The sequence below is a fragment of the Phodopus roborovskii genome, unplaced genomic scaffold, assembly GCF_943737965.1.
Source record: "Phodopus roborovskii unplaced genomic scaffold, PHOROB, whole genome shotgun sequence".
Classification (NCBI taxonomy): Eukaryota; Metazoa; Chordata; class Mammalia; order Rodentia; family Cricetidae; genus Phodopus; species Phodopus roborovskii.
This window is the reverse complement of record NW_026126606.1, coordinates 577,398-584,924: the sequence shown is the minus strand read 5'-3', so window position 1 is coordinate 584,924 and position 7,527 is coordinate 577,398. Positions and strand designations below refer to the sequence as shown.

Below are 7,527 nucleotides of genomic sequence, written 5' to 3'. Positions count from 1 at the left end.
GACCTCGGCGGCAACGCCCCGGTGCTGTGCAGTGGGCAAGCCTCTCACAAGCCCCAGATGGTTCCGGCCCCGCGAGGACTCGCGCGCCGGCGCGCCAGGGGATGGGCTCGGCGCAGACTCCTTGCGGGCTTTGGTGCGGAAGGCCTGCGGCTGGACTCAAATCTCCCGCGCTCGCACGGGGGCGGGGCTAGCAGCGGCCAATGGGAAGCGCCGGTGACCGGGGACCGCGCCGGCCACGCCCCCTCCGGAGCGCGCCGCCCGCGGACCCTTTAAAAGGTGCCGAACTGGAGGCCGCCGGTGCTCCCGGTTCCAGTTGCTCCTCTCCCCCTTCGCCGCCTCGGTTCGCTGCTGTCGCTCGCCATGCTCTCCGTCCGCGTCCCGCTCGCCACCATCACCGACCAGCAGCAGCTGCAGGTGTCTCCGCTGAAGCGGCTCGGCCTGGCTGACAAGGAGAACACGGTGGGCGCGCGGCCCGGGCTTCGGGTTGCGTGGGGGACACAGCACCCGGGAGGGTGTGGGATCGCGGACGTGGGGAGGAGGGTGCAGGGCTCCCACCCGCAGCTCACGCACGCGTGTGTCCCTGCAGCCCCCGAGCCTCAGCGGGACCCGCGTCCTAGCCAGCAAGGCGGCGAGGAGAATCTTCCAGGACGCCACCGAGCCGGTGAGTGGCCCGAGTGAGGCGGAGGGGGCTCCGGAGCCGCCAGCAGAGGGCGCCCGCCTTTGGCGCCAAAGCTGCATTGTCCCAGCTGTCTGTCTCTCCTTTCCCGCCAAAGTGTCCCCTTAGAGTGCCCTCCTTGGGTCGCCTACCCGTCAGTGAGCGGCTCTCCGTTAGGAGGGTGACAGTAGCACGTGATGTGACAGCGACCCGCGCGAGACTGCCAGCTACTGAAAAGAGCTAGATCTGAGGAAAGAGAGGCACCCGCGAGTCCCCGGGGTTCACCTGGCATTTTGGGGGGGTGGCTTTTCTCACCCGGCAGGAGAGTAAAGAGTCTGCTAACCCCAGCGTTGAGGACGAGCCGTTGTTGAGAGAGAATCCCCGCCGCTTCGTTGTCTTCCCCATCGAATACCATGACATCTGGCAGATGTACAAGAAAGCTGAGGCTTCCTTCTGGACAGCTGAGGAGGTAATTGTTCAACGACTTGGTGTGTCACAGGGCTTCCGCGAGGCTGTCCCAGCCCACAGGCACCTAGATTAGGCCTGGGAATGGTTGTTCAAGGTGCCGGTGTCTTCAAGAGCAGAGGGGATTCTGGGTGTGAGGAAAGGTCGGATGGTGTAGGGGACCTAAGTTTTAAAGTGTGCGTGTGTGTGAGTGTGTGTGTGTGTACGTGCGTGTGATGGAGAGGAACTCCTGCATACCTGGTAATATGGTAAACTTTTAAACTGCAGGTGGACCTTTCCAAAGATATTCAGCACTGGGAAGCTCTGAAGCCTGATGAGAGACATTTTATATCTCATGTTCTGGCTTTCTTTGCGGCCAGCGATGGCATAGTCAATGAAAACTTGGTGAGTTTGCGTGACATAATTCACTTAAAGATAGAAGCATGGAGTGTGACTGGCGGCTGGAGACATGGCTCTACTCCATGGCTAACACACCTACTACTTGGGACTCCAGCACCAGGGGCCCCCTTGGGACTTGCCTGTGCATGTGCATACCCACATAAAGGCAGACACAAGTAAAATAAAGTCTAAAAGAACTGTGAATGTATATGTTAGCATTCATCTTAGTTTTTCCTGTTAAGTTGCAGTGATAAATTTTCTCTTTTTACTTACCACTTACTTTTTTTTGTGGCTTTCTATAATTTGGTTGCATATTTCCCTGTAAGTGGATTAACTAAAAGAATGGGTGAATAAAATGTTAAGCCTGGGGAGGGGTTCCAAGGTTAAGAGCACTTTAACCCTGTCTCAAAAAACAAAATTAACCGTTTGTTTAAAGCCCAGCAAAATAGAAGTTATATATTTCCTGATGGTAAATTGAGCTTTATTGCAGAATCGTGAAGAACAGCATTAGAATATATAGAACAAGCTTGTTTTTAGTTTTTGTTTTACTTATATCTTTGAGACAAATTCTTACTAACCATGGCTGTCCTAGAACTCAGTAAGTAGAACAAGATGGCTTCATGTGCAAAGAACTCTGCTTGCTGGTGCCTGAGGGCTGATATTAATACCAGTAGGCTCTGAGAGGAAGAAGGTAGTAGTTTTTCAAGTTTAACGTTGGTTTATTTTATTGCCACTAGGTGGAGCGATTTAGCCAAGAAGTTCAAATTACAGAGGCTCGCTGTTTCTATGGATTCCAAATTGCCATGGAAAACATACATTCTGAGATGTACAGTCTCCTTATTGACACTTACATTAAAGATTCCAAAGAGAGGTGAGTATCTGTGTGGTATGCTAAAATACTTGGGATTCAATAACTTATTTTAAGTATTTTTGTTCATAAAGGGAGCATGTGCAGAATGACTAGGACTGTAGACAGACATTTCTAGTGCCCTTAGACATGATTGCTTCAAGTGAAGGCCACTTTATTAGTTACTGAAATAAGATCCAGTGTGTGGCAGCTCGTGCCTGTAATCCCAGAGACCAGCCCCAGCATTGCTAGGAGTACAAAGGCTAGCCAGGTGAGGATACTGCCTCTAAAAACCCAACAAACCAGGGCCCAGAGAGATGACTCAGTCAGTGGTTAAGCACACTAGTGGCTTTCAAATGACCTAGTTTTGGATCCTAGCCCCCATACAGCAGGGCTTGGGGCAGCTCACAACCATTTTAACTCGTTACAGGGAGATATGATTCCCCCTTCTGGCCTCCACAGGTACTGCATGCATATGGTACAAAGCCATATATTCAGGTATAACACTCATACATTTTTATATATGAGTGATTCATAACCATCAGTAGTGGGATCTGATGCCCTCTTCTGGCGTGCAGGTGTATGTGCAGATAGAACACTCATGTCTCACAAATAAATAAAAACATGGCTACACATGTTTATAAGAAATGGGGAATTACACACTCTTGACAGTACTGAGTCAAGAGGTTAACTTTGGTCCAGTTTAGTGAAATGTCACTCCATATTCATTTGGGGATTATAGAAAAATGAAGGCTTTTATGTTCTGGAGGTAGAGGGCAGAAATTTAGGATTAGGGTGCCTAGTCAGCATCAGGATGGAGAGCTCTGGCTAATCAGGCCTACACTACAGCTGTTGTGCTGCTGGGGGTCTGTAGCATCATTCATGCTATACTTCTGCATACAGGGAATATCTCTTCAATGCAATTGAAACAATGCCTTGTGTGAAAAAGAAGGCTGATTGGGCCTTGCGTTGGATTGGGGACAAAGAGGCTACATATGGTAAGGACACTGTTTCTTCCTAAAGCCCTGGGCTTGATTCAATTGTCCAAGTAATGTCAGTGGGTTGTTGGTCCATGCTAAGAATACCACTGGTATAGCCTCACTGGGAACATTTTGGTCTTGCCTCTTGCTAGGAGAGCGCGTTGTGGCCTTTGCTGCTGTGGAGGGGATCTTCTTCTCAGGCTCCTTTGCATCAATATTCTGGCTTAAGAAGCGGGGACTGATGCCTGGCCTCACCTTCTCCAATGAGCTTATCAGCAGAGACGAGGTGAGTCTGACATAACTGATCCATGGCTTCTAGCTATGTGCTCTTGTATTTGCTGATAGGGACTTGAGAAACGAGGCATAGCCACTTCAAAGAGCATTTGTTCCTTATGTGTGAGTGTTTTGAGTGTTTTGCCTGCAGAGGACAAGGGAGTGTGGGATGCCCAACTGGAATTATAGACGGATGTGAGTTGCCATGTAGGTGCTGGGAACTGAACCAAGCTCCTTTACAAGCGCAATAAATGCTCCTCATGACTGCTGAGCCATCTCAAGTCTTGGGGATCCAACCCACGGTCTATCTCATGCTTGTTAGACAATTATTCTGCCACTGAGACACATTCCCGGCCCCATATCCACATTTAATGTGAGCGCAATCATACGTATACTTGGCAAGGAAGAAAATAATACCTTAAGTGATATATTGAAACTACTCATCTTAGTACACAAATTCTATTATCTATCCTGAAGGCTTGAATGCATAAACTGAAAGCTCTGAATAAGACTTTTAGGGTATCATAAATGATCCTTTGAGTGTCTTTTTGTACTTGAAAGTTAATTGGTAAGGCCCCTGATGAGCTGAGAGTTCCCTTGGGCTCCTGTAGGTGCTTGAAGTAGACTGAGGAAAGACAGGAGAAAGTGTCTATGCTTAATAGTTTGTCCAGTCTGAAAAGCAAGGGGCAGGTGATTATCTCCCTGTGGGAAAAGGAGCTCTGAGACTTATTGGAGTGTGGTGTGCTAAGAGTCTATGGTTTATCTCATTTGAAACTATCCAATTCCTGAGTATCTAAAAGCTAACTGACCTCCTTGTTAGGGAGAACTGGAGGTCAAGGCTGTGGAAAAACCTGAGTAAAGATAAGTCTCTGGTTGTTAGAAGGGTTTGGCCTATGTCTATGCTGTAGTAGGTGATAGCTCTGAGGGCCTTGATTTGGGATAGCCTACTTCTTGGTATCATAATTGGTAGTTAAATACCTGTTTCTCTGTAACAGCCCTGGCTGGCTCTCCTAGAACTCACTCTTGTAGATTAGGCTGGCCTCAAACTCAGAGATCCACCTTCTTCTGTTTCCCCCAAGTGCTGGGATTAAAGTTATGCCCCACCATGTCTAGCCACCTGCTTTATTTTCCTCTTTGTGTTTTGTTTCTTGGCAGCCTGTAGCCTAGCTGATTTGGAACAATGTAAACCCATGAGTGATCATGCAGGTGTATACCTCCTTAAATACTTTGTTTTGACAAGCCGAGTATTCTCCATGTGGCCAGACAAGTTGCATGAGACTTCAAAGATGGATGAAGTGATTTTGATCCACATTTGTGTGAACAGTAGGAGTCTTGCCTCATAGTGATCTTGAACTTTTCCTTCCAGGGTTTACACTGTGACTTTGCCTGCCTGATGTTCAAGCACCTGGTACACAAGCCATCGGAGCAGAGAGTGCAGGAAATAATTACCAACGCAGTGAGGATAGAACAGGTGGGTAATGTATGCCGGTTGCTCTTACACCAGCTGGGAGGGAGTCCTGAGGCTTCAGGGTGCTCAAGCTGTGCTCTGCCTCCAGGAGTTCCTCACGGAGGCCTTGCCTGTGAAGCTCATCGGGATGAACTGCACTCTGATGAAGCAGTATATCGAATTCGTGGCAGACAGGCTTATGCTGGAGCTGGGGTTCAACAAGGTAAAGTGTCATATTTATGGCCTTACTCACCCCCCCCCTTTTTTTTTTTTTTTTTTTTTTTTTTTTTAAGTTTTCAGCATTTATGTCTTGATGGTCCTTTTTCAGATTTTCAAAGTAGAAAATCCATTTGACTTCATGGAAAACATTTCACTAGAAGGAAAGACAAACTTCTTTGAGAAGCGAGTGGGCGAGTATCAGAGGATGGGGGTGATGTCAAATTCGACAGAGAATTCTTTTACCTTGGATGCGGACTTCTAAGTAAGCCGACTGCTCTTGTCTCCCCTTGTCAAAAAACAAAATCAATCAACTGGCTACACCATGAATTGTCATTAAATTTGTTAACAGGCATCTAAAAACTGTAGCTACCTCAGTTGGCCCTTTTTTTGCTAGTTGTGTCTCTAAATGAAGAAAGGATGTTTAAAACGAAAGGTACTTGAGTTGTTTTTAGGGGAGATCCTGTCCTTGGCTTTCTCAGGTAGCGTGATCTTAAAGCACCAACAAGAGCATCCATTCTGGCTTTGTGAGAGGCGACCCTCCAGCAAGTGGAATTAAACATTTAGTGCCACAAAGCTGTTTTAAGATGTCAGCCTCATTCACCACTGCCTGCGGGCTCTCTGGAGTTTACTAAACAAGTTTGTAAATAAAACTGGCACTTTGCACACAAACATAGTACTATCGAGGGGGAAAGACCAAGCACCAAGTGTTCTGTTCACCACTGATGGCAGCTGATTAAAATTCAAGTGACTCGGAAGTTAGTGTTGAGGAAGCCTCTCGTTCCCAAGCTCTGTTCTTTGGTGAATTGAATTGCTTCAGCAGCTTTGAGGTCAAGTCCTGTGTGGCCTAGGCATTAGCCCACTGATGCCAATCATGTGCAGGATGTGTGTGACCACATAGATGGGGTCATCGCCCGCTTCATAGAACCTCCAACTTGGAGTCACTGGAAACTTACAAGTGATTTGGGATACTTGCTGGTTGGCCTGGGCCTGTCTCCCATTTGTCTGAAAAGCAATATCGTTCCCTGCCCCCAGCCCCACAAGTTGTACTCTGCCCCATTTCTAGTTAGTGTGGGGTCTTGAAAGGGCTTTGAAGAAAGGATTTTCAATAGTGGCGTGCACACAGTCTTGATTTTTGTCAAAAGCCAAAAGAATCGGGATATTTTTGATTGTGTGAACGGGTACGATTGAAATTTGATCCACTTATTTTACATGCCTTTTATTGGGTTTTACCTGTTTTTTTTTTTTTTTTTTTTTTTAACTCAGTATTACCTTGAAGTTTGCAAATGCTAAGATAGTACTGTAAAAATCAGGTATTTGCCTAAATTTGAGTGACACGTGGTAGTAAATTTTTTTTTTTTTTTAAGACAGGGTCTTAACTATATAACTCTGACTAGGCTTGGAACATTGTTGTATAGACCAGGTAAGCCTCTCAAACTTGCCCTATGCCTCCCAAATACTGGGATAAGGTTTGCACCACCATGCTGGTTTTACCCAGTGAATTCCTAAACACCAGAAACCAGTACTATATGGGCTGTTAATGTGTGTTCCATTCACATTCTTGTCAGACCAATAGATACAGCTAACAGCTAGTGCAAAATCTGCTTTTATGTGCATTAATCTGTTTGTGTTTAGGAAACAAAGTCCAGAATTCATCTGGTGAGTTTGAGACCAGTTGGGGGTACATAAGTAGAACTGTCTTAAAAACCAAAACAAGGAAAACAAGTGTGTTTGTTACCAGGAGTGATTCACATTGGTCTCTAGCCTCCTTGTTAACTGATGCTATTGTGTACTAGCTGTTTAATCCCTGATCCGTTTTTTTTTATTGTATACATATTTCTGTAATATGAGACCCTTTGTACTTATTAAATTATTGTTACCTAAAATTAATAAACTCAAGGCTGCATGGCAAATGAGTGTTAGATGATTAACTGAAACTGTTCTCAATGTTGGTTCTTTGGGTAAAATTTACATTTTGATGTTAGAAACTTTCTCATTGAAGGTAAGGGGCTTGTTTGCTCTGGGGGAGATTTTCCTCTTTTCTTACATAGGATGTCTAGGGGACAAATAGACCCTGGGTCTCTGTATGGAATCTGTATGTCACACTATGTCTATAGCCCAGGCTAGCTTCAGCCTCTTGAATGCTGGGATTGTAGGTGTGTACCACCATGCCTGACTTGGAATGGGGACATAAACCAGGATGATCTCACCTTTATCTTCCAGGTGTTGAGTTTTTAATTTTTTTTCTGAGACAGTTTCTCTGTGT

At 46.2% G+C, this 7,527-nt stretch overlaps 1 protein-coding gene across 1 annotated transcript; it reads left to right on the top strand.

Annotated features, from left to right (window-relative positions):
• The first annotated feature begins 323 nt into the window (after nucleotides 1–323).
• Nucleotides 324–7,174, top strand: Rrm2 (ribonucleotide reductase regulatory subunit M2). Its single transcript, XM_051205941.1, has 10 exons — nucleotides 324–459; nucleotides 587–661; nucleotides 978–1,124; nucleotides 1,388–1,504; nucleotides 2,236–2,369; nucleotides 3,249–3,343; nucleotides 3,478–3,611; nucleotides 4,965–5,069; nucleotides 5,155–5,268; nucleotides 5,374–7,174. The coding sequence occupies exons 1-10, from the start codon at nucleotides 361–363 to the stop codon at nucleotides 5,524–5,526; spliced, it is 1,173 nt and encodes a 390-aa protein (XP_051061898.1). The 5' UTR covers nucleotides 324–360; the 3' UTR covers nucleotides 5,527–7,174.
• The last annotated feature ends 353 nt before the right edge of the window (nucleotides 7,175–7,527 follow it).